The sequence below is a fragment of the Poeciliopsis prolifica genome, unplaced genomic scaffold, assembly GCF_027474105.1.
Source record: "Poeciliopsis prolifica strain line A6 unplaced genomic scaffold, Auburn_PproV2 SCAFFOLD027, whole genome shotgun sequence".
NCBI classification, from domain to species: Eukaryota; Metazoa; Chordata; class Actinopteri; order Cyprinodontiformes; family Poeciliidae; genus Poeciliopsis; species Poeciliopsis prolifica.
In genome coordinates this window covers 1,875,070-1,901,556 of record NW_026562402.1, presented here as the reverse complement: position 1 = coordinate 1,901,556, position 26,487 = coordinate 1,875,070, and the positions used below count along the sequence as shown (strand labels likewise).

Below are 26,487 nucleotides of genomic sequence, written 5' to 3'. Positions count from 1 at the left end.
ATTCTGGAACACACAAACTCCAGCTGTAGTGGATAGTCTGGATTAATGTCAGTTCATTTACTTGACTTGTATTTTTACACCTCTGTGGTGAAAGTTGATTTTGAGTCCTGGATTTATATTCCTTTAACTGTTTCACAACAAGGTTTCCCCCAGAAAACCTGCTAAGCCCTCTGATAGGTGCTAAGGCAGAATCTGAGTTTTGAAAGAGGTCAAGCTATAGTTTACCGCAAGTCGTATAGTGGAGACAATAAAACTTGTTGAAAAAGGTACGACCATGTGAGGCAATGGTGGTGGCAGGGGTAGGAGCTTGTTTCGTCATCAGGGAGTTTGAATCTTATGTTTGATCTTATGTACCTCTGCAAAGATCTGAAAATTATCCAGTGTTGCCTTTTGCTCCGATGTGAGAAAGAGGGCAGACTGACAGGCCCACCCACCAGGTCAGGTCAGCATCTACTTGGTTAGCAATAATTGTGCATCTGTTGCAAACTTAGCATCTTTTTTTGCTACATTTAGCAGCTTTTTGGACAAAAAAGTGGTGTCCAGAGGTCAGACTTGACATGTGACTTGTGTTGACCTCTAAAATTTTATTAATCCTATCTGTAACTTTATTTTTCTGGTGTTGTACAATATTTTTGCCTTTTAAATACATTAACTTCATTGTCTTGATTATTATTCATGTGTAAGTGTGCAGGGAAAGTTCAAGTGCAGTTTAAATTCTGTGGCAAGACTTAAGAAAACCTCCTCCAGCACTCTTAATCCAGTTATAATGACTTGGAGCAAAAGACTTTGTGTCCAAATGTACAACACTGGTGGAAAGTAGCCCAAAAGTTTGCGGCATCATACTTTACTTTGTGACGGCCCGCCACATTGAATTTCCATTAATTACATTGAGATACTTTTGTGAGTCACTGTGTGGCATACTATCCACATCATTGTGTGGCCCCATCAGGCTGAGGCAGAAAGTAGCCCATTCATTCCAGATACCAGTTTGGTATCAATTTCATGGTGCCAATTTTCTGTCCTCAACTTTGGTGACAAAATGAAATTACTGAGCATCAGTTCGGACGCTGCTCACTTAAAAAGGCAAATTGCAGTCCATTTCTGCTAATGGAAACAACACTTCCCACAATTGTGGTCTGCTACAGCCAAACTAATTTCTTTCTCTTCCCTTTGGCATTTAACTCTCGCTTGATCATTTCTGCCACTAGCCCTCTGCAGTTTGGGATGACAGTGGCAACATTTGAGCAATCGCCAAGAACTGGAGACTCCTTAATGGACGGAGCCAATATGTTAGCATATTTGCTGCGTCATATGCGATGTTTCACTTTTGAAACTTCCTGTTTTGTTTATTACAGCATGGAGAAAATTTGGCCCTGCCAGCTCTTAGTTTGCATTTTGCCATGAAAGCTTTTGCATTTCATGCTGAGTAAAGCAGTTCACTTCTGTACTCTGCTAATGTCCAAAAAATACAAAGTTGCAATTATGCTTTTTCTATCCAATTAATGCAGTTAAATTCTCACTTCAATAAGCAACTTGAATAAACATGCTCATGTGATAAGTCATTGACAATTATGGTGGCGATGAATGTAAACACGTTCAGGTTTCAGTTACTGCGCTGGTGTTCATCTGTCATCCATCAGAGGAAACATCAAATGACTAATTGGGTGATACTATGACACCTCTGGTGTAACCAACTACACAATCTACAAGGAGATCAGATCCTACACAGAAGCACTTTACTACTGTTTACAAACTGGCATGACTCGGGTGGTGCGAAAAAGTGTTACCATTGCAGTTTTGCAAAATACGCAACTCGTCCCAGCACACTTATTTTTTATTAAAGAACATATGTACATTTTTTCAAATGTGTTTCCATTAAACAAAGTTATTTTTGTAATTCTATTTTGCACAATTTTATGGTCAATTGACACATTACTGTTCCTTTGTTGAAGCCTCCCACTGTTTTTATCACTGGTGCTGAAATTAGTTAAGTTCATCACTCAGTAGTAGTTGAACAACAAAGACTGTTGTTGCAACCTTGTGGAACAAACTAAAACTTTGCAGATTTCAGTCACCACAATTCTTGGTAGATCTCTTATAAAAATGGGATGAAGATTAGAAACAGAAGTTTCTTGCAGAAGTAGCAAGAAACATCTAGGTCTTACATACTGTATTAAATTAAAAACTGCTACATCTATATTAAGGAACCTCTGCAGCACATTTGTATGCTAAAATTGCTGATTAATTCTATTGACTAATAAACAACATTTTCATGTCACTATGATTACTGCAACATCATTGTCTGTTAAGCTGACCAACTCATAAGCTAGTATAGGATTTTACATTCTTGTATAATTAAGAGCTGATCATCAGTTATTGCGTGTCTTGGCACCTACATGTCTAACAGATTAGTTGAGCTTTATTCAAGCAGGCAGCAATTTAATTCTTTTGATCAAGCCATCTTATCTGTTCCAGTTCCAATTTAAAGCCCAGTGGTTATGAGGCTTTCCCACAGTTTACAAAACAACCCTTTTTCATTCGCTGAATCTATTTATATATGGAGATTCCCAGCGGACATTCTCTCCTCTAAATTATGATCGTTTTTGATTTTTGCATGTATTTCTTGAATCCATTTGCTTTTGACTGATAATTGTTGCGTTTTTCTTCCGGTGGTCTTCCTTGGCAATGTTTTTCCCAAGGCTTTAGCATTAAGAAGACTTGGCCAGCACTACAACTCCAGCTTTTCGATGACTGGGTCATGAGCGTCACCCAAACTCAAATGTCAGTACTTTCCACAGCCCTCCATTAAAACAAATCCGAGTGTTTACAGGCGAATGCAAGGGCCTGCTCTGTGTGTTCTCACTGCTTGTTGCTATTGGCCCTGCTGCTCTCACCCTCTGTACTGTACTGTTTGGATGGGATCCACGGATGCTACTGTTGCAAAGCCCAGGGCCTACAGCCTAAGGCGAGGTGTGGAGCGAAACAGCTTTCACATAACAATGCTCGGTGGCTCCGGGCCCATAGTCTCCCACTGCCCCGAGGCTGTTGACCTCACATATTTCATGGGATCTTTGGTGCTCGGTGGGCTGTCACAGCTCATTAGAGGCTTTAGAAATGAACTTCCACAGTAGCCTCTGAACATGCGTAGTAAACATAGAGAGAGTGAGCTGGAAAAGAGGTCTGCACATCTACTTGTTGTCTGTCAAAAAGTATCTACCCCCTTACACATTTCTTAAGGTTTATACTTCTTTATGACACACTTTGGTGTTTGAGATACATTTTTATTCAGATAGTGATAACCAGATTAAGAACAACATACGGGTTCTCCAGGAGATCAATGGAAATACACTGTACATTGCAGAGCAACCACTGGCAGCAATAATTGCCATGAAGCTTTGATCAGATTGAAAGTGACATTGTCACTCCGAAACCTCTGTTTAGTTTTTTTGTCTCTTTAGGCCAGTCATAGATAGCCTGGTAAAATTAATCTCCTTGTATGTATGTGCCAGCTTAACCAGGAAGGAAGCTGTGCTATAAATTGTGTGACCTGTACACAACTATTTCCCCCGCAAAGAGAGAACTTCCAAGCTGAATGACATCTTTGATAAAATGTCTTATAATTCCTTATTTGCTCTACATTTGGAAGAGTAGCCAACAAAGACTGTGCTGCTATTGATACAATCTACAATTCTAAAACAGCTCAAGTAATCAACCTAACCGACTCCTCCTCCTGTTTGCTGACTTGCCCAGATAAAATTCTTCCAGATAAATCGAGCTCAATGGGAGAAATCCCAGACAGAGAACTGAAAAAAGATGAGAATTGAGCACAATTAGATAGGAAGGCTATGGGCAGGCTAATTCAGAGTTAAAATTGCTGTTGTACTTAAGATCATTGCCCTGCTGCATAAGACAAATATGCTTGAGCTTGAAGTCATGAACTGCTGGCCGGACATTCTCCTCCAGAATTTATTGGTATAAATCACAATTTATGGTTCCATAAAGTACATCAAGTCTTCCAGTAACTGAATCTCTGAATCAGGCCCAGGCCTTCACATTATCACCACCATGTTTGACTCCCTCTGTTTTATGTCAGCCACATCCAGGAACGTTTATCACTGCTTCATTATGGCTCTCGATGCGATTCGCTGGATTCCCAAAGCCTTAGAAATAGTTTCTCGATAGTCTCTAGAGTTTTTGAACTGCTTTTTCAGACCCTGTTGGGGACAGAGGAAATCCCTCATCAGTTCTGATGGGCATGATTCCTCCATGTTTTAGATGGGACTCTCCTTTCCCTTCCCCACCAGAGGTTATTTTTAGCTTGTGGGTCTGTCACTGTGGCGTGACACAGCGCATACCACATACAACAGATGAAGTATGAGAATTGTTTATAGACAGCATGTGAGAAACTACTCCTCAGCTTTTCTACAGGGCGGTGCTGGTATTTTGCTCCAGAACATAGCACTGCTAGATGAAGAAGCAGCATTCACAACATGCAACAGATGGGCACAGTAGAGCTGTGATAGTACAATTCAGAGCGGTTGTGTTGATGAAGGGCCATTAAAGAGTTGTCAACATCAGCTGCAATATCCCAGAGCGGACTTCCCATTTTGTCTTTTTTATGGACCAGCTGTATTTGTTCCTCGCCACAGTCAGACAGTCTGATGTCATGATTGCTCATTGGTAAGAGGAAGTTCCCATGGCATCAGGGATCGCTGTAGGCTATAAATATGTTGGCCGGTCAAAGAGCAGGTGATGTACGTCTGCCCAAAGTAGCAGAGAGAATTTATCTAAAGCTGTTCCCAGGTTCTGCAGCAGAGGCTGGGTTACGATTGAACGTTGTTGGAAATCATAAAAAAAAAAAAAAAAAATCCTCAGTCTTTTAAAAGAAAACGTGCTGTTGGCAACCTTTAAGTGAGAGCACAACAATTTAAGTGGAAGGGGAAGGAACTGGCCAGTGAAGCTGTCAGGAGAACAACACCACTGAAGGACCTGAGAAAATTTCCAACATGTTCTGGTTGTATTCTAACTGTGGATAGGTAGAATCCAAAATATTCTACCTATGTCTGGACTAAGAGAAGGGTTGCAAAACATGCCCCACTAATATCCGCAAGAAGTTTTTTGGGAGAATGCAGCAAGCATTCGGTTGCAGCAATGCCTTTTGTTTTAACTGGAGGACTGAGATAACGACGTGAGTTTAGACTGTATGTTTGAAAACATGCAGCACTTTCATAACTCTGAGCACTGCCTTTTGTCTTTCCTGTCAGTAGGAACGTCTGGTTGTTTGATCACGTGACTCGGGTGATGTGAAAACATCCCATTGCAATTTTGTGAAATTCACACATTTTTGGTGAAAAACCATCTCATCCTAGCCCAAACCTTTTTTTCTTTAATCAAAAAATGTGTTTTTCGAAATTGGTGTCTCCATTAAGCTATTTTCATAATTCCAATCTGGGCAATTATATGGTCAATAAAAACACAGCTAGTTTGTGATTTAATTTGGAAAATTAATGTAAGATTATTCTGAGCTCCTGATATTCATCTTTGTTGTTTTAAACTAGACCCTGTTGTATTTATAGCCCTTTCCAGACTGTAGTTCTGCGATAAACATGCAACCATAAACCCAATGGCCATTTATAGCTTTTGTGTTGATTTGAGCAATCAGATTTTTGAAACATAAATGTACATGATGTGTCCATCATGTCCATCTGGCGCTTCACCACCCATTTGTTGCAACCGGTGAATTTATTTTCCAGTTGAAGTTACACTTTTGCTCAGCGTCAGCTACAGCAAACTGCTGTGTTCCCTCTATTTGCATGTATCCCTGCTACGCACTTTGTTACCGTTCGCTCCAAACCAGCCACTAGACAGCAGCTCTACAATAGTCAGTGTAAGAATGAATGCCTTTTGAAAAACTATGAAAACACAGACATGTTTTTGTGTGTGTTTTGTGTGTACTTAAATCTGGACAGAATGTGAAAAGTGGAAACACCCTTTGAAAAGAGACTTTTGGTCCACCTACGCTATGCTAATTGCACTTAGCATTCATTCACAACCCATTGGCGCAAGTGAGAGCACTGCACAACACAAATAGTCCTTTGACCGGAACAGAAAGCAAAGTATAAATTAAAGAAGGCAGATAATTTGCCACGAGAAATTTTAATAATCAAGGTACTCAAATCTTTAGATTAATTGTTACAGCTCTACCTGAAACCTAGGATTGTTTTATTTTTAATGTGTTTTTTATGTGCATTCTCTACCGCCTCTGAGTACAACCTGAATAATCCCTGATTCACCCACTCCTCCTCAGAAAGTGGGCGTAGAGGTTATGTCTTATAATACTTCTTATTGCGCTCATGAATAAGTAAAGAGCAAAGAGACACACTCATCTGACATACAGCTGCTCCTGTACAGCGCCCGCTTTTGTACAGAGCCCCCCTCTTATCTCTGTCCTGATTGCAGCAATGGGGGGGTAGATACTTAGGTGAGACGCTACTGCATCCCTAATGTCATTGCAATCTATTTGCACCTTGAGCAACTGCTGCACAATAATACAGTTTTTTTTTTTATATCACAGCCTCTCAGGGCTGTAGATTTGCTCTCTCTGTTATTATGCAGAGTGCTGAGGTGTAAGTAATGCTTGCTAGTGCTCATCAAAGTGTCATTCATGTCCACGGTTTGAGGTGCGTTCAATCCACACTTACTTATTGCACTGACCTTTCCCACTGAGGTCAGTGAAGGGTCTGACAATTGCGTTCAATAATTAAGGAGCTTCTCTCTAATGCAAAGGCTTTCTGTGTCCACAAAGCACTTTCCTCAGAGGTGTTGAGTGATGGCTGTTGAAACGAGAAATAAGAGCTGATGTTTTGAACGCTTCATCTGTAAAGGATGCAATGGCTGCTGGCATCCTGAAAACACTTGATATTAACAGTGACACTTGGAACGAAGCCAAACAAAATCAGCCGCTGAAAGCATTGTAGATTTACCGCGACTATCAAGCATACACACACCCTGGTTTGAATTCCCAGGGTTTTGCGATTAAACAAAATGAGATCATGAAAGATTATTTCAAAGATGTTACCTCAAATATCATTGATTGTGTTCAACTCAACGAGAAAAACCAACTAATCCCTTAATTGCACACATTTAAGCTAAATGTTTGCAATTTCAGTATTTCTTGATTCATTAGTGTGTCATAGATTGACTCTGCCTTGTAAAAGTTTTCCACATCTACTGGATTAGACATGCTCATGCAGATTGGAAACGTAAATCAAGAAAGTTAAAACATTTTCAACTTTTCTCACTGGCATCCATCTCGTCCCATTAAAGGCAACTGACTATTGTTGTTGTCATTGACTAGTATTATTTTTAGAAAAAGTTTACAGCAATGGCGGGTACATTTATGCTAATGCACTAATAGCATAGCTAATTTTTCTGTTAGTGCTTTAGCATTTGTGCTAACTTTGAAAATATTTACTGCCCATAAATTAATTCTTTTTGAGTAAATTCTAAAACCCTGATTTACTTGACTGTTTTGTAAGCTTTTTGGTTTGGAGTTTTGTTCATCTACTGTTAAGAATGAAGTAGTTGGATGTTCCTTTTTATTCTCTTACTTTATAGTGGATGTAAAGTGTTTACATAGTAGTTTCCTCTCTTAACCATTTACTACGTTGTAATATGTCATTGAAACATGATGGGTATCAGCATAGTTAGACTTTATCATTAGCTTCTGCTAAGTAGCTTGTTGGTGCAGTGCTTTAGCATTAGCAGAACTAATGTACATGATTAGTGCAACTAACTTTAGTTAATGGTGGCCATCACTGTTTTTTAGTCTCATTTTTATGAATATGTGTCTGAGGTTTAGGTATTAAATAACAACATATGAAAGATTAAGTTCAGCTGTGATGCTCTCAAACTGCATGGTTCTGCTCATATAAATAGAATAAGACCAAGATTTTCTCTCTGAAATCTGTTATTACCAAAATATTACAGTGTTCCATTAAAACATTTTAAATCAACAAACTCCTTAAGATAGCGACATACAGTTATAATCAAAGTCATTTTGAGGAATTTTGAATGAGTCAAAATTAGCTTTCAACTAATCAATATTAGTTCCACCAGATTATGTTGTTAATTACTCACATGGGAGCACCAAAACATGTAACAATAAAACATAAAATAACTAATAAGATTACGTATAGTAATATCAGAGGTCCGTCCGACTAAAGCCCAAGGATTATATTGAAGAATTTGAACTAAAGCCAGATTTGCTTTCAGCTAATTAAGATTAGTTTAAGATATTAAACCAAATGATTGTTATATCTGGATTGTCCTCTGCAATCCAGCCTATAGAGGCTATGGAAAAAGAGAAAGTTCTAGGCATAACCCCAGAGTTTTGCTAACGTATGATGTCATGTTCTCATGCTGTGATGTTCTTACTGGAGCAGAGAATGGGTTAGTGCAGTGCATCCTGGGATTAAGAGTTTTAATGCCAGACTCTTTATTATTTGTATGTAGCTCAGTCCTTCACTGCTTGGTGCCCAACAACTCCATCCTCGTAAAACACTTTCTCAAGATTGGTTGCAGAGAACTTAACATGTTGGGTGCAAAGTAAATAAAAGCTTGTATTAGCAGTTTTTGAATCTGAGATTGCACATAAAATATCCTCTGAACTTTTGTCTTTTTATTTTCCAACAGATTATTTGCCATGCTACATGGGAATGCTTTAAACTCTTGCCTGGTCGTCTTCCTCCTGCTCTTCATCTTTGTCACTGCCCATGCCCACTCCTACCCCCGGTTTTCACGCAGTGACACAGAGTTCCAGCACCTGGTGCTGCACCCGAACCCTGGAGTGGGGACGGTGTACCTGGGAGCCAGGAATTACATCTTCCAGCTGGATGGCTCAGACGGACTTTTGCTGGAGCAAGAGGAGACTACTGGTCCCGTGATTGACAGCAAAGACTGCCTTCCTCCTGTCACAGAAAGCGACTGCCCAAATGCTGAAAGAACCGACAACCACAACAAGCTGCTCCTGGTGGACCCAAAGGCATCGGAGCTGATCACCTGTGGCAGTGTCCATCAGGGGACATGCCAAAAGCGAAGCTTGGCGTCCATAAAGGAAGTTCTCTTCTCCACTGATAAGCCCGTGGACACGCAGTACGTCGCGGCTAATGATCCATTGGTGTCAACTGTTGGGTTAGTGGTCCCAATTCCTGGCGGGAATAGGACAGTGATGTACGTGGGGCGGGGCTACACCGCCAGCCACCCACCCATCTCTACCCGACACCTTTCGTCATTGCTCACGTTTTCCTATGAGGAGACCGCCAAGCTGGCCGTTGCTGGGCGCCTGTCAGAGTACGACCACAACTTCATAACCGCGTTCACACGCCATTCCTATGTGTACTTCCTGTTCTACCGCCGAGACATCAAATCGTCAACAAGAGACTACCAGACTTATGTCGCCAGGGTGTGCCTAGAAGACACCTCCTACTATTCATATGTAGAAATTCCTCTCCTCTGCCAATCTCCGTTCTCTCCTTCCATAATGTTTAATGTGCTTCAAGCAGCCCAGGTACTTGATTTTAACCTTATTAGATGAGCTCTTGTACTGTTTGCGTCATTGGCATGCTTCATTCCTTAGAAGGTTACTGTTATATTGTCTTAAATGTTTTTCACCACGCCTTTGTTGCAACAGGTGGGCAAAGGCGCGGGCCAACAAGGCGAAGATCTGTTGGGCGTCTTCTCCACCCGCACTGGCTCAATAAACACCCCACCTGATCTCTCGGCGCTTTGCGTCTTCCCTCTGGAAGAGGTCGACAGGCACATTGACTCGACACGTGACCTCTGCTACACCCGGGATGGGTTGGTTGAGAATCAAGATGAGGTGGCCTATATAGAGTATGAGGTGAAGTCCAGCTGTGCCAACCTCCCTCCGGTAAGGATGCAACAGGAAAACATTTTGGGCGTCAAACAGAAATCCAGATGTTGAAGCTAGAAAGTAAACATTTCAGAGCTGTGGGGTTTTGGAAGCACTGCTTCCCTCAGAGAGGACAGATTTGATACAGTCATGGTCAGACATTTCTTCACCCCTTCATTCCCTTCTTTCTTCCTTCCTGCCTTTTTTCTTTTTCCTTCATGGTTGTCCTCCTACTTTCTGTCCTTTCCTGTCTTCCCTCTGTCCCTGAAAATGTGTGTTTTCTTCCTGCGTTCCTTCGTTCCTTCTTTACTTCCTTCCTACCTCTCTTCATTTTGTCTTTACTTTATTCCTTTGTTTCTTGATTCCCTCCTTCTCTTTTTCCTAAAACATTGTTGTCTTCCTTCCTTTACTTCTTTCTTTTCTTTCTTTCTTTGTTTCTTCCCTTCTTTCTCTCTTTCTCACTCTCTCTCTCTAAAACCTTGCGTGTTTCAGTGTCTGGAGAAAAAAAAATACTGTGGTTCTTAATGCATCAGAATGATATTAAAATGGTCAAGTCAGACTAACCTTAAGGTAATAAACTAAAGGACTATTTTATAGAGTCAGGTTTGTGGAAGAAAATCACAAATTTAAACAAGTTTGAAGAATTCTTTCAATCTGATGCCTAAAGCTTTTTAATGACTCCAAAAGCACCCATATGAGGTGCAACCTGCCAACGGACATTGAACCAAATGTTAGCCAGACGATGTGTGTGTGTGTGTGTGTGTGTGTGTGTGTGTGTGTGTGTGTGTGTGGGGGGGTGTGTGTGTGTGTGTGTGTGAGTGTGTGTATGTGTGTGTGTGTGTGTGTGTGTGTGTACTTCAGCCTGTGTGTGTTTTGAGTCTTAAGTGCTAGAAAATTTCTAAATATAATTCCAGATGTATTCTTTTTGTTTATTATGCCCTGCAAAAACAGTGTTGGAACCAAATCATTAAAAGTCCAAAATTATGCCAACAATGCTCGTAATCAATGTATGCAAGATCTCATATGCCTACGTTACTAGCAGACATAAAGGTTTTACATTAGAAGCATTACCACTATACATCATGAGAATAATGCCTGCACCTTAGCTGTATTGACTCCTAAGTGTTTGGCGTAAGGTAAAACAAATGGATTGCAGAGCAAAGCAACGAGGAGCGACTGCACGATTAGGGTGAGTAGATGGAAGTCCGGTAATGAGGCCCCAGTTTCACCCAGCTGTAGCTGTGCAGAAAAGTACCTTCCTTCGGTCTTGTTAACCCTCACAACCATTTAATGGGATCGTTAGAGATAGATAAAGAAAACCAAAGCGGAATCATGTGTTCTGCTGCCTTGATGAGCTCTGACAAACAAACATAGAAGGACAGCGATGGAAACTTAAACAGACAAACTGTAGCACAGAAGCTGATGAGAGGGAAAATGGAGCACTGACAAGATGATGAAAGAGAGGGAATCATGAGGATACTCTTCTCAAGCAAGGATAAGCCTACGTATGTTATATAAACAAAGCAAAAAAAATGAGTGCTCACTCTCGTCCTTTTTTGCTGCTTCGTCAATTATTTGAAGTCGTGGGTTTTGCTTCCGAGCAGGATAATAATTGTTACTTTACATAACAAGGCATTTCCTAGCCACTGCACTTTAATCTGTATTATGATCCTGTTATAATGAATTAAGAGACTACAGAGGTTCTGCTGTTCTATTACGGAAATAGCCTTGTTGTTCTAAAGGGTTGCAGACAGTTTTGTGGAAAGTTAATTGTTCTGACACAAAAAAAATTTGGTCAAAAGATGAGGGGTTCATCTTATAAAAAAGTGAAGATAAACAATTTTAAGTTCACATGTTGCCAATTTAAGTTCAAAGTTCTTTTACCATGCCCGGTAGTTGATTTAAGTGTTGACAGGGAAACGAAAAGACTTTTCAGGTCTACTATTACAATTAAAAATGTGAAGTTGTGTTCACACTCTTGCACATATTGCCTTGCATTCTGGGATGTAAAAACACTTTACATGAAAGTGGACATGGGGAACAGAAGCTGCTTTTGTGGAACATCAAGTCCTATGTTTTCAGGTTGACTTCCAAGAAACTTGTCCGTGTCTTCTTAATTGATGCAGTAACTGACCAAAACCTTTTACCCTTTCACACATCGTAGAACACTCTGAATGCGTACCCCTGCGGTTCTGACCACACCCCCAGCCCCATGGCGAGCAAAGTGCCACTGGAAGCTAAAGCTGTGTGGCAAACGTCAGCAGCCCGTCTCACCGCCGTGGCAGTCAGTGTCAGGGAGGGACACAGCATCGCCTTTCTGGGAGACGCCAAAGGCAATCTTCATAAGGTAGTTATACACACAGATACACACACGCACACACCTGTGCACCTGGACGAAAGCAGGGAGATGTTCCTGACTCATCACCATTAACATGGAAATATTTAATCCATCAAGCAGCTTCCCGTTAAGGGAGTGTTCTAACCTTCCACTTGCTGGAGTCTTGCATGAGTTGGTGCTCAGCTAATGCCCTGTTCATACAACCCTTCCCTCATGACGCTGTCTGCCTGTCTCTATATCAAGTTCCAGCAGAAGGAGCGCACTTTAACTCCACTTCAAGTATGTGAATCCAAGATTCCTGGATGCTTTTACTGTATCTTTTACCCTTTAGCCATTTTAGCAATTTAACCCCAATTGATTTAAAACTATTTTCATTTAACCAAGATAATACAACAATTTAAATGGGCACTATTATCTAAAGTCTATTTTTTATTTTTTTTATTTTTTTTATTTTTTAGATTTACATCATCTTTGTCATTCCCTCATCAAAAAACAGACATGGTGTGTTCCTTTGTTTCTTTCATTCCTGTTTGAGAAGTTCTTTAATCTGCCTAGCAACCATTCAGCTGTGCAAAATGCCTGTCTGGACCTAACCCTATCTTTCTCATGCTGCCATTCCTCAGAGTTGATGTTTCCAAGCTCACAGATATTACTTCCCCACTCAGCTCCTTTAAACTAGCTGGCAGCAATTTGCAAACACCTGGGGCCTCATGTTTTAAAGAGTTCACAGTTTTCACACTAAAACTTGGTGCATGGACAAAATTAGTAAAGTGGGGTGCACAAAAAAATTTGGATGCATAAAGCCGTAAATACGCACATACCTTCACACCTTTCCTTTTCCTGTTCTCCATCAGAGCCAAAGAGGTGATTGTCGATCTGACAGCTGCTGAGCGGAAGGATCTGGGATTATGCTCCTTTTGCATTCAGGATGCAGCAGTCTGTCACTGAAGGAGTTTTTTTTTTTATTATACTTTTTTATTGCTGTTTTAAACTATTTAAGAGTGATAAGCAGCTCGCCCTTTTAGGCTAATGCATGTCGTCACTGCTAGACGCAAATCAGCAAAATACACAACAAAATAAGTGTACTTTTTGCTTTTAATGAACGTCTCATGAGAGATGTTTATGAAAAGCACTATAAGCTTTAAACAGTCAGAAAATGTTCAACAGTTTTGAAATCTTGATCAGTTAAAAGCCTGAAAGTGGGAGCCAGTCCATATCTCATCACCACAGTCTGATTCACAGCATTCCAGCAAGCACAGAATAACATACCCCCATGATTCTACATCTCAGATATGCACTGTGTGTTCTCAGCCTGTGATTGTGATTGTTGGAGACTAAGTATATTATTTGAATTTGAGTATATTTGAACAATTTGTGGGCTTTTTTCTTTACTTTTCTCTTTATGTGTCAGAGTATTTTCCCATCTCGTTTTCAATAGGCTGACACATAACGTTTTAACATCTACAAAGCCCTACTGCTTGCATCTCAGAAGTAAGAGCCAATCATTCAAATGTTCTTGATTGATTGGTTGTTCGGTCAAGAATAACCAATCAGAGCCAGGAGGAGGGTCTTAGCGCTGTCAATCACTCTTGTGCTGATCCCTTCCTGCTTGCTCTTTGCTAAGCTACAGCTGGTTTATCACAACATAGCCTGTTACCAATGCTAATGCTAGTTAGCACTACCACGAATGATGATGGGTAAACGTTTTTTTGTAACTGTGAGTTATTTCACTGACATTAGCACATTAAGTACAGGAGTATGATTGAATTCACTAAGACCCTCCTCCTGGCTCTGATTGGTTGTTTCTGCCTGGGAGCTGTGCGTTTTTTGCAGTCCACAAAAATAGCACTGGGAGGAGGTGAAGGTGCACAGTATTAAAAAAAAAAATCTTCAGACATCAATCATCTTTATATTTTGTCACCAAGAACACAAACGTTCATTCAAAATGGCTTCCTGAAAGCCTTGCAACATTTTTGCTTGGATGTTGGATGCTTTTCTCCATTTTCTGCCTGCTTTCTACACCCTCTTCAGTATTCATGATTTATTTAAGGATTAAATGTGTTTGACTGAAACAGTAAAGTTCCCTTTTATATTCTTACATAGATCTATTAAAAATGCAAACAGTTAAAAAAAAAAGATTGCATTATTTCACCTCATTTCACCACTAAAACAAATTGCAGTTTATGGAGTGGAAGCGCATCACTTCCTGGACCCGTGCTTCCCTCTCCAACCCGACTTTGTTTGCACTCGTTGTTCAGACAGAGAAACCACCTTTCAAAAGTAATCAATGCTGTTATGGAATTTAAAATCCAATCACACTGCAGAGTTGGATCTCCATGGAAGCTTAAAATATCTCTCCTGCGCTCATCTTACTTTCTGCTTCCATCTGACGGGCAATTAAAAGCTTACCTTCAGTCCTTCTACAAGCTATAATCAAGTTTGATTTTAATTCATAACGTCAGTAATTCCCATTAAACACGATTACAAAAACCAACTGCAAGAGACTGCATTGTATTGTTTTTCATTGCACTGCAGTTACAGCTGAAAGTGTTTTAGAGGTTGTGTCTATCAATTTGTCATATCAAAAGTTTAGATTTTTCCTGATTCTTATACTTAGCTCCCAACTTTGACTAGGACGTTATAGGCCATGCAGTTGCTGATGTAATTGTTATTGATACTTTTGTATTTCTGACAGTATGTGTCGGGTCAACGTAAAAAAAAAATATAATAATAAATAAAAATCCCTTTTTTATGTTTCACATTTTTAAGCTGCTTTTTATCACACAAATAAAAAACAAACACAAAAAAAAAAAACATTTTATTGTACATTTGAAGTTGTAAAGGTTATTAAAAGTTTTAAGACTTCCACAGCTCAGTCCAGGAGAAAGATTAATTGATTTAGGTTTTTTATTATTATTATTATTAAATTACATGTATTATAGAAGTCCTCTGCAGCCTCAGTGTACATTAAGTGATTCTGGGGGACAAAAACTCAGCATTCACATCTGCATGAGACTACTGGGACCGATATGATAAAATCTAAATATAACATAGGAAACAGTCGTTATCCTAGGCTGCTAATCTATGCGTACAACTTCCCTTTCCATTAAGTGCTGAGTGCATCCTCCTAATGGGACAACCGATTCTCTTTTCTGTTCGCGGTGATCTTATTAAGATGAGGTAACATGAGCGTTTGAAGGCCTGGGTTTCACTGCAGCCAGAGGTGATCTTCCTGTGCTTCATATTAGATTTGAATGTGATAATCAGATCTATGCCCACTTCTGCTGCGATCCTGTGCAAGTGTGATTTGATTTGGTGTTTGAGCTGTAAACCAGAGAGGTTAGTTCTTTTGTGTGTGCTTTTTTTTTTTTTTTTTTTCAAATATTGCATTTTAGTGATGCAGCATTGTAGCTTGTTCCTACTTCAAAATGTTTTCCAATCCAATTACAGAAATCTAAGAGGGACTCTGCCTGCCAGTATAAAGTATTGTTTTTCTGTGTGTTCTTGTTCAGGTTTACCTTGGCAGAGACGGGGCGGTGGAGGTGTATGCAAACGCAACTATACAACCCAACTCCCCCATCAACAGCGATCTGTTACTTGATGATCGTGGCTCACATATCTACATTATGACCAAAACCACAGTAAGTGTGGTGAAGTCAAGCTTCTCCTATTTATCTGAAGGAATAGAAATATGTAAAACTAATTTTTTTGAGTTTTAAGTCATGTTATAATGTTATTCCCTTATAAAATACATACCTTGGTCCTTTAACGCATGTTTGAGAAATCCTTTCAAGCATCCCATGGCGACCATTCAGCTATGGGAAACGTCTGGTTGGACCTCCTCCAAGACTTGAAGTTCTCATTTCACAGAGCACCTTCCACCACGACTCCTTTACTCAGCTCCTTCAGACTAGCGAGCAGCAATTAGCAAACACCTGGTAGAACTGCACATCTGCTGAGCTCTTTATAGGAGCTACTATTGAGTGTAGCACTGGTGAAAATAGAGGAGCAATGTGGTGATTACTTCCTGGAGGCAGCATTTTAGAAAGAGCTGTAGTTCAGAGGCCCAATTTCAAAGTGATAAATTATGATGTCAGATTTCTTTTAAGTCACATTTGATGTATATATTGTTTTTCTTAAAGTTGAAGGTAACATAGCTGCTTGATGGCCCTGGAAAATACACAACGCTGCCCCTTTAAAGTACTCATGAGGTATATAAACAGATGCAGCCATTTCCACTATTTCACTCACTTACCCAGATGTCTTCATAAATAAGAATGAATATGGCTTCTCATTCATCAATTTATGGTTTGTCAGAGTTTTTCATGCATGCTTCCTCAAGCTGTGTCGCCCTGAAGACAAACTACAGGCCAGGGTGAAAACAGAGAAGCCAGCTGGCAGCTGGGGTCAGAGGTCACTAACCCTGGTGTGATTGGCACAACAGTCAGCAGGAGGTGTGAGGTCACACCTCACAATAGTATTGATCTGCAAAAGAAGCCTGCATTGTCTTGGCACGTTCCCTACAGAGCATGTGTGGGATGCTGTAGATTCTGATAAATGATGATCAGGAGGGTCTATACTCTGAACCGTTTGTCAAAAATAAATCAAAACGTCTCAGTCAGAAATGTGACAACACATTTTCTTTTGTGAGTGAAATAAAACTGCTGAGACTTTTCTCTGAATGCAGAGTTTATGATTTAATTGTTTGTGAAACTTTAAGTCATCTTGAAACAAATTAAAGGTATAAGTTGGTTTTGTCTCAGATCTAGAAATTTCAATGGGATCTGCAAATAATTGTTATTTCAGTGGAATAAAATACAATAATTTGCTAATGTCTTCCTCTAAATTGAATATATTCAAAACTCAAAGGAACTTATAGACCGAGATATATACAGTGCTATATATTACACTGCTTTCATATATGTATAATGGGAGGAGTAAGTAATAGAAGTACTAATAAAATAACTTTATACTTGTTGGATGCTTTTTGTATATGGTAGCTATGCTGGATACTGAAACTGAGGCTATTCAGGTTCCTCTTGATTAAAGGATTAACGTACTAATCCAGGAAAATGCATGCAGCACAACACAGATGATGGAAAAATAATATATTAATGACCCTCATTCAAATTCAGTCTTTTAAATGTTACTGATTATTTTTAAATAGTTCTTTGAATGAAATTATTTGCTTTTTATTCGTTATTATCAATAGTGTGTAATGTCAGCACTTCATTTGCCTTGAGATGACAATCTTGAGTTGGAATATTGATTCAACAGTGTTACATTGCTTTGTTCTTCATTTATCTGTCTAAATCCTGCCTTTTGCTTGTTTGTCTGTTATTTTCAGGTAGAAAAGCGTCCAGTTGCAGAATGCGGGGATCACTTGGACTGTCAGTCATGTCTGAATGCCAGAGACCCGTACTGCGGCTGGTGTGTCCTTGAGGGACAGTGAGTGTTCTGAGCTTCAGCTTGTATCTCCAATTCTCCCTGTTTTCTGCATTTATAACCCTCTTATGTCTAACTGTGCTATGCTATGCTCCGGTGTTTCAGGTGTGGCCAGCGGTGGGAGTGCCAGCGAGGCTCTCAGCAGGGCCAGTGGTTGTGGAGTTTCAACCAGACGCAGCAGTGCCTGGGCATACAGCGTCTCAGCCTCTACAACATCAGCCTTGGAGAAAAAGCAGATGTAATACAGACAGCATGACCGATGCACTGAAATGTTGTGTTCGCTGCCACATTAAAAGAATAAAATATTTTGACAGCACAGTTGAAAATAATATGATAAAGTCCACACACTGAACCCCACTATAGTCACTGGTGTCTTTCTGGTGTCTTCTTCTTCTCCCATGTAATATTTGTTTCCATTCAGATTGCCTTGTCAGTGGAGGGTCTGCCCAGTCTCCAACAAGACGAGGCCTACTCCTGCTTCTTCCAGGACACGGAGAGTCCAGGTTTGCTCACCACTACTGGTGTCATCTGCTCCACCCCAGGCGCCAGCAACCTGCCCCCCATCGGTCTGGGAGATGGTTAGTTTTCTGGTCCAAGTTTACACGGATGCAAAAAAGATTCCTTAAAATGCCTCAAACACTAGTGATCAACACTATTGAGAACATTAAATGAAGGGTTGCAGTGAGTGCTTTGAATATCGATTGATTGAGCTCTTTTATTCCATTGCAGAGTTTGTGACGGTGACCTTGGCTCTGCGTTTCATTAATGTGACGGTAGCTGAGATAGAGTTCACCTTCTACAACTGCAGCCTGGTGCAGGAGCTTTCTGGGCGCAGGCCGTGAGTACACGTCTAACATCAGAAACTCTTAAATCCTTTTTCAGCTCAGTGAACACGCCACACCTAACCACTGACAGGTCGTCCCTTACAACAAGACTCAAGACATTTCTCATACTATTTTTACTATCATGAAGGTGTTGAAAATTTATTCAAATAGAATTCAGGAGAAAACTGTATCTGTGAAACGTGTTAAGATTCGCCTGTGATTCATTTGGCCAAAAGGGAGTGAAGCTTTGAGCAGATGACAGGAATGTTGACAAAGTTGCTCCTTGGTATCATTATAAGCTTGCAGCCTAAATCTGTCAGAGTTTAGATACAAATCTACATTCTCAAGGGAAACACACACAGAGACAACGGTTTGTTAGTAAAACTAACTCTGCTGCTCTTCACCAGCATAAGATGCCAAATACAGCTAGTTATGTTGTCTGCTTGTTTCTATTTTAAAGAGTTTAAAAAGTTTATAATGTGACAGCCTCTGCTTCTACAATAAAAACAAATGCCATTAGCATCACTATCTGCCTTTATTTTTTGGTTGATTCTTTTAGATATTGGTATCAGGTTGATAAGTGAAACTGATGATAATAATTTCTATCATATTGTTCCAAACTTTCACATCTGTGCATTTCCTAAATATCGTAGATGCTGTACTTGTATCCCCATGTCATTTAAAAGAAATTGAAGTCAAACAAAATCCATTTTCAGGTCAAATCTTTACAAAAACTATCAGATATCTGAAAAGAAAATCAGATTCCTGTAAACTCTAACCAATATTTTTTTTATACTAACCAGCAGCATTCAACAAACACCTGTTGGAACTGCTGAAGTCATTATAGGAGCTATTTCTCAGTGAAATGCTGGTAAAAATGTTAGCAGGTTAATGGAGCAGCAATGTGATGTGTTCCTGAAAGCAGACATAAAGCATGAGAGTGTTTCAAGAAACCGGGGCCCAATTTTAAGGTGTAAATTAATAAGTCAAATTTATTACATTTAATATAATATTTTTTAAACATTTGAAGGTAACAGAGCTGCTTAATTATGCTATATAATGGCACTATGTGGCTGTCAGCCACATAATACTGTCCCTTTAAGTTGATTTGTTCTTTTTATTCTGCATTGACATTTTCATCTTAAGCCTCTGTTCTTCTGCCTGCGTCCCTGCCAGATGCCAAGGGTGTGTCAGCAGTCGCTGGGGGTGCAATTGGTGTATCCATGAGCATGTCTGCACACACAAACACACCTGCAGCGAAGGAGTCACCATCCACAACCAACGGGTGAGTCATCTTGAAGTTTGAGCTCGGGCTTTTTACAGCTTTTCTTTTCAGTTGGAGTTCATTTCAAGAAACCAGATCTAAAAGCAGAGGGTTTGTCCTCTGGAGGATCCCGTACTTTCTGTTTGATTTGGTTTGCTGTTGTTTTTTTAATTTAAACCATCAACCATTTTTTCTCTCTATTATTTCAGAGTTGTTTATGTTTCTGCATATCCCATTTCTTTCATCCTAATTTTGTCTCCACCCGCCTGCTTTTTCTTTCTCCCTCTCTATCCTTCTTCCTCATTTGTGCTTCACCATCATCAAGTTAACACCAAAATTACCCACCGTCCCACCTCCAACCAGAACTCCTACCCCATCACCTCCGTCTGTTCCGACCACTCCAGCAACAACAGCAACTACTTCTACGTCAACAACACAGCCGGCTCCCTCAGAGACATCTGCCACCACCAAAGCAGCTGACCCCACAGTGCCCATCACAGACACCCCTCCCACCGGCCCTAATGCTCAATCCAGCACACCAGCTTCCCGCTCCACAACTTCCCCCTTTGTCAGGCTTTCCATGCAGACCAGCTCCACTCTCGCTGATGTCGCCACCACAGATGGGGCCCTCAGCGACACAGAGGGAGCCACAAAGGAAGCCGTTGGTTCTCTAAGTGGCTCTTTAGAAGATGAAGACACCTTAAATGTCACGGCTGAAGCAAGGCCCACATTATCAAGCGGCACTCGTGGCCACGCAGACCGTTCTGGTGAAGTTGTAACCTCTTCCCCAGAGATAAACTCCACTGCTTCCAGAGATGCTGGTCCTTTAATAGACCCCTCTATCATTCTGGCCACTACCGAGCAGAATGTCTCACCTCCAGGGCTGAGCGGCTGGGAAAAGCCTCAGAAAAGGACAGAGATGGATTCTGAATTGACTCCATCTGTCGCCCGTTTGCTTGTCCCGATTCAATTTCCTGAACCGGTTGTTGATGTCACAACTGATTCTCCAACACAACTCCAGTATGATTCTTCTGAATCTTTTACTCCGGTGAGTTCATGCACCTTGCTGGGAGCGGGGTGCAACAAAACATCATCCATAAGTTAGCAAAGGACTTAAGGAACACAGTGTAGATAGAAAATATACATTTTATAAATTATTAATGCCAAAATGTATTCAGTTTTAGATAAGTAAGGTTGTAACAGTCAGACAGAGACATCTCTTGGGATTTTTAAATGTTTGGATGAATCAGTGTGAGAAGGAGAGTCAGAAGGATTATATCTTTTTATGAAGACCTAATATGATCATATTTTTATATCTTGTTAAAATGATAAGCATGTCTTTCTGTTCAGTACTTTCACAGCCTGGTGGTGAACTATGTTGACCAGTCTAAAACTTGTACAGGAGGCTTATGCAAATGGTATGCTGGATAATAATGGCACTATAATTCAGGGTTGCTACTTTGGTTGACAGTGAGTTTCTGATATGACCGACATTTGATAAGTGAAAGTTTGGTGTGGTTACTACTGATTTTTTATTTTTTTTAAGATTTGAATGAATTCTTAATCTAAGAATACATGTAGATAATGTATCCTGATAAATTGTTAATTTATCTTGACAAATTTCTTGTAAGAATTTAGATTTATCATTTTCACTAAAATTGTAATTAGTGCTGTTTATAATCACCCACAGCAATGTGTATTGTTAGGATTAATTTTACTGATTCTCCACTGTTTGTTCAATGAGAGTCGCTTTAAATAATTCATTTGAAAGTTAGTGTGCAGCTTAGTGATTTAAAATACATTTCTTAGTCACTTTTATAATTTATCAGAACAATGCCACAAAATATTGTGGTGAGACTTTAAAGTCCATATGGTCCAGCTCTCATATAGGCACAACATTCAACTTTTCCCTGAAAATGTAGACATGGGGTCTTTAAGGATCCAAAGACTATTTTTTCATTGGTATTTGAATGCATGCATCAGTTAGTTATTCAACAACCAGGGTCATTGCTGCAGTCAACTTATCTGTTGCTTGCTGCTTAGTATCTGCATACATCTGGATCTGGATTCACCAGGATTAGTTGTTCAGATGGAAAGACTAAACAATAGAGATCCCAGTACATATCAGTAAGGGCAGAGGATAGCTCACCATTTCTCTTTATTTTCATAATTCCTATTTGCAATGGAAACATAGCCAGTGTCAAAGGTTTTCTTTAGCTCTACAAATGTGGCTGGAACAACTCTCCTTTTTTCAAGCTTAGCTCTGATATTCTCTAATATAAGGCATATTTCAGTCTGTGTTCAATCTAAAAAGGAGGCCTGATACTTTCCCAATTCACCAAATATTCCAAACTATTCCTCTATTACACTTCCTTAAACTAGAAAGATGAAAGCTTCAACACAAGGTCCCATGGTATTTAGTGCAATACGCTTCCAGGTTTCCAGTTTATAAATCCAGCAGTGCCTGATTAGAAATCAATGCAATCTCAAACGTGAGGATGCAGCGGAGTAATTTAAAGCATTAGCCTGACAGGTTTTATTGACTCAGCTGCTCTCTCTGGTCACCTCATTTAGCTCTACAGGCAGGTAATAATATTAAGCTAACTCAGCATTTCCTTCTACATGGAAGGGTGTTGCTGCACACATGCATATTTCTAATCTGTGTCGTGTTTCACAGTTTGCATTTTTTTGTTTTTGCAATCAAGGCGAAATCAGTCATTTAATGATTCATGTTTTTTTTTTCTTGTAGAGTATAGAATGTGGGTCACTTCATTATCTCAAAGTTGATCAGATAAGCAGATGAGTGATGTATTCATGGATTGAGAGACTAAGAAATGATTCTCTTTTGGTTTGAGAAGCAAAAAATGGCTCAGTGAATCTCATGATGGTGCCTGCATGCTGCAGTGGTTCTCAAGCAGGACAAATGTAGGAGACGTTAACATTTTATGACTTGTGTGACCAGGAATGCCCGTGTGTGGAGAAAGTTCGGGATTCCTCTCTGCTTCCCGTCAATGTGGAGAGGAAAATCACTTTGGTGGGCCAAAACCTAGAAATGTTTCAGGTAGTAAAAAAAATGCACATATTTTCATCCTCTGTAAACTCTGAAAAATATCCTGTGTGACCTCATTCATATCTTGTTTGTATTTTTTTGCCTCTGACGTGTGATTCAGGATGAGGATTTGGAGTACGAGTGTGTGTTGGATGTGGAGAATCAGTCAGTCGTTGTAGAGGCCTCTGTAGAGCCTGATGCTGATCGGCCATCAGTCTTCTTTATCACCTGTCAACCACACCAGGTCAGTAACAAGCACTTCCTGTGTCTGGGAGTATTGATAAGGAGGTTTAACAAAGTTGTTTAATCCATACCTGATAATTATGTAACCTTTAATCTCTCATCTTATATCGAAGCTAGTGTTGCTTTAAAACCTTTTCCAGTTAAAAGTTTATATCCACACATTGGTTTGGTTTTATTTGACATTGATTGATCATAAAACATCTAACTTCAATGAGTTTTCGAAACAAGAATTAGGTGCACAACTTTGAGTTTGAGTTGTCCATCCAATGATCACAAGAATTGTGCTGTGATTCCAAGATTCCAGTTGTTTTAGAATCCTGGGTCCAAACTGGTTTAAATGCAGATACGTTTTCAGAAAGAAAATGGAAATTTTTCATCATCACCTCTTTATTTCCTTGAGTCTCTCTCACTTTTCCTACATTGCAGGATCTTTGGAGAAAGTAATAGTGTTTAGTTCAACTTTTTTTGTGCAGCAAATGATGGATCATAGGTCCGTCATTGCTGGATCTATTCTTATTAGAAAAGCTGTGGCATTGGTTTTTTAAATGTCTCTTTCCAAGTTCACTTTCCTGGCATAATTCTTGTTGTATGTATTTCACCCTTCACTCTGACAATGTTTCTAACATTAACTTAAATGTATTCATTTGACTTTTAAGGATAGTCCAGAAATGTGTACATTTATTTAATTTTTCTTGGGTAATAAAAGCGTTTGCACCCTGCTTGTGTTGCAGTATGTTTACTCCCTACAGAGGGAGGAATACTTGGCGACAATCAATGTGAGGAGAAAAAACAACTTCCTCATAGACAGCGCTGAGGATCTGCATGGTGAGTGCTATGTCATGTGACAACGATGTCTCACAATCTCATTAAACCTGCATTTATTCCTGGATTATTGAATAAAGATCCTATTCTTTCCTTTGTCTTTCTTTTCTTTTGCGTCAGTCACTCTGTTCAACTGTTCAGTGGGCCGGTCCGACTGCAGCCGGTGTCGAACGGCTGACCCGAAGTACGGCTGCGTTTGGTGCGGCGGAGATGCCACCTCCAGCTGTGTGTACCGAGACTCCTGCGCTGATGCGATCGAACACACATGCCCTGCACCCGTCATTCACCGCGTAAGAACTTTTCATTTTTCATTGTGCTTCCTTTTGTGTTTATCCCTCAAGGCATGTTTAACCAGTAACCTTGGGATGCAGAGGAGGATGTTTTTTATTTCATACTTTGCTTTTAAAATGGGAATAAAATTTAACTTTTTGCCAACACAAAATTGTGGAGAATCTTACAGGGTGTGCAGGAAGAGCCTCTTTCCGATTGTTAATTAAGGTAGAGAGTTGCTGCTGTTGGCCTGTTCTTCTTCTGAAGGCTCTGGGAACCTTGTCACCATAGTAAACTATTTGAGATGTCAATGAAATAGTGGAACATTATCAGGATTGAAATCCTGTTGAAAATGTAGGTGAGCCCAAGATAAGAGAGAGCAGAAGTGGATCCAAGACTATAGCTGATGTGTATTCTCCAAACTTATGTTATGCAGTGGGGAAATTAACTGAAATACTGTCTTATTTGCATCTAAATAATTTTAATCACAGAGGGTATAATAAAATACTTTTTTTACTCAGTTATGACTTAATTTCCACATATCAAAGGAGAGAATCCATTTCATACTGCCCTCATTCCTCCTCCTACATTTGTAGTAAAGATGAGTCTAAAGATTTGAAGTCAAGTTTAGACATGATGGAGCTGCCCGATGAGAAGAGGTTTGTTTATGGCAGCTGTGTGAAAATGGACCGGCTGGATACACGGAACGACTGGAAACATGAAGGGACTGGTGACATTTTCTGTTTTGGAATAATCTACTTCTTCATGCTTATATAAATTGCATTAAACTTTAGGGAGTAAATTGAGTTCTGAAATAAACCTTCTGCATTTGAGGAAATATGTATTAATATTTACAGTTGAAATTCATTAGTTTGGGTATTTGCCACTTCTTAAGGTGATTGTGACATATCAACACAACCAATTGGACTGTTTTTGTTTTGAAAATAAAAATTGTAAATCACAAACTATATTGTGATTACTCAGAACATATGGTATTTTTGTGCTTTTCTTGTGTTTTCAGTTAGACCCTGAATCCGGTCCAACCGAGGGAGGCACTGTTGTAACCATTTCTGGCTCTAATCTCGGTCAAAGGGCCGAAGACATCCAGAGCTCGGTCACAGTGGCCGGAGTGCCATGCATCGTCATCCAGAGCAGATATGAAGTCTCATCCAGGCAAGGCGTTAGCACAACTCAACATACTCACCTCTGTGTCTGTATCTTTCTTTATGCTAACAGCTGTGTGATTGTACATTGTAGGATAGTGTGTGAGACTACCAGCAGTGGTGGGGAGATGAGAGGCCACGCCTCAGTCAGTGTAAGAGGAGGAGGACACGGGATTTCTGCTCATACATTCAGTTTTCAGGTCAGTATGACCAGAGCACTCTATTGAAATTACAATGTTTCAGAAAATAACGTTTGATATTAAAATTGGTGTACCTCAAGGATGTTTGCTCAGCCTGCCATTATTTATTTTTTATATAGTCAATAAAATAGAATAAAATGTAACTGTTAATTAATTTAAATAAACAATATGTTAATTGATGCCGGTGACCTGCCCAGAGTGTACCCTGCCTCTTTCCCATTGACCAATAAAGATAGAGGGATGGAATATGCTTATTGAAACTCATTATATTAATTTCCACTGACTTTTTTAAAGCCCTCATAATTGTGAATTTTAATAGATTACTACTTAAAGTTAATGAAACACAACATTCAATATTAGTGTCATAGTAAACCAATAAAAAACAGCCTGTTTTAATATAAAAATATGGGAAAAGTACATTCAATAGATGCTTAAAGGTTGTCATTTTCAAAAGGTATTTTTTATATATACAATCAGAGCACATATGTGCTCTGATTGTAATTTGTCAGAATATTCTAATGTGACTGAATATGACTTTACTAAGGACTTTCCTTGATACTGTACAGTACTTAACGTTACTGTACAGGTTCACTAATGATATTGCGAAGTATGATGTTCAGACCAGTCTGATCCTATCTGTAGAAAAAGAAACAACAAAAAGGAAGTTGACCATTAAACCCAGCAACTGTTGCTGCCAGTCAAGTGTTTGCAATAACTGCCAGTTATTTTTTTCTTTTGCTCACTTTTATATTAGTCTAGCTACATTTAAGGGTAGCTAATTAAGGATTTGTTTATTCTCAGTATGAATTGTCTGTTTACTGTGACTCCATCTTGAATGTCTTGCTTGTGATGTGTTGCTTTTTGAGATTTTTAGGCCTACTTCATGTTGTCAGAAAGGTTCTCTTTCAGTCAATGTTTTTGTTCAACAGAAGTAGTAATCAGACTAAGGTGTTGCT

At 39.6% G+C, this 26,487-nt stretch overlaps 1 protein-coding gene across 2 annotated transcripts in view; it reads left to right on the top strand.

Moving 5' to 3' along the window:
* The window catches only part of LOC129371719 (plexin-B1-like), a 67,772-nt gene that overhangs the window by 26,255 nt on the left and 15,030 nt on the right, over positions 1 to 26,487 (top strand). For both annotated transcript variants that reach the window (XM_055048481.1, XM_055048480.1), the window contains exons 2-17: positions 8,695 to 9,568; positions 9,692 to 9,931; positions 12,078 to 12,260; positions 15,764 to 15,892; positions 17,599 to 17,699; positions 17,802 to 17,934; positions 18,118 to 18,274; positions 18,426 to 18,534; positions 19,697 to 19,805; positions 20,110 to 20,832; positions 22,747 to 22,845; positions 22,955 to 23,077; positions 23,808 to 23,901; positions 24,019 to 24,188; positions 25,190 to 25,341; positions 25,426 to 25,531. In XM_055048481.1, coding sequence (XP_054904456.1) covers positions 8,705 to 9,568; positions 9,692 to 9,931; positions 12,078 to 12,260; positions 15,764 to 15,892; positions 17,599 to 17,699; positions 17,802 to 17,934; positions 18,118 to 18,274; positions 18,426 to 18,534; positions 19,697 to 19,805; positions 20,110 to 20,832; positions 22,747 to 22,845; positions 22,955 to 23,077; positions 23,808 to 23,901; positions 24,019 to 24,188; positions 25,190 to 25,341; positions 25,426 to 25,531 — 3,492 coding nt within the window. In that variant the 5' untranslated portion in view covers positions 8,695 to 8,704. The remainder of the gene's footprint in view (positions 1 to 8,694; positions 9,569 to 9,691; positions 9,932 to 12,077; positions 12,261 to 15,763; positions 15,893 to 17,598; positions 17,700 to 17,801; positions 17,935 to 18,117; positions 18,275 to 18,425; positions 18,535 to 19,696; positions 19,806 to 20,109; positions 20,833 to 22,746; positions 22,846 to 22,954; positions 23,078 to 23,807; positions 23,902 to 24,018; positions 24,189 to 25,189; positions 25,342 to 25,425; positions 25,532 to 26,487) is intronic.